Consider the following 404-nt stretch of genomic DNA (forward strand, 5'->3'; position numbering starts at 1 on the left):
GTGCAGAGCCAGTGCCCCTACGTCACCCGCATCTACAGCATCGGCCGCAGCGTCGAGGGCCGACACCTCTACGTGCTGGAGTTCAGCGACTACCCGGGCATCCACGAGCCCCGTAAGTACGGGGGGACGGGGACGGTGGTTCGGAGAGGATGGACTTCGTCGCCACGCTCCCTGCCACGCGGCACCATCAGGGCGCGGGGTGGGGGGCATCGCCCTTTCCAGGCAGGGCTCCCAGAGGTGCCCGGGTCTCAGGCGGTGCTGGCTCCGGCAGGGACCCCACAGCCAGCCCAGGGACACGCATGCGGAACCCGCACACGCACACGTCATGATTGCGTGCGCCGCAGCGTGGCCCAGGCGCGTACTTTGGACAGACCTCTGATGTTTCAGTGCAGGTTACTGCGAGA

At 67.6% G+C, this 404-nt stretch overlaps 1 protein-coding gene across 1 annotated transcript in view; it reads left to right on the top strand.

Moving 5' to 3' along the window:
- CPN1 (carboxypeptidase N subunit 1) overlaps positions 1–404 on the top strand; it is a 17,595-nt gene that overhangs the window by 5,948 nt on the left and 11,243 nt on the right. Inside the window, exon 2 of the mRNA XM_035897423.1 lies at positions 7–112. Within this exon, the coding sequence (XP_035753316.1) occupies positions 7–112 (106 nt within the window). The remainder of the gene's footprint in view (positions 1–6; positions 113–404) is intronic.

This window comes from Egretta garzetta, unplaced genomic scaffold (genome assembly GCF_000687185.1).
Source record: "Egretta garzetta isolate BGI_Z169 unplaced genomic scaffold, ASM68718v1 scaffold56, whole genome shotgun sequence".
Taxonomy (NCBI): Eukaryota; Metazoa; Chordata; class Aves; order Pelecaniformes; family Ardeidae; genus Egretta; species Egretta garzetta.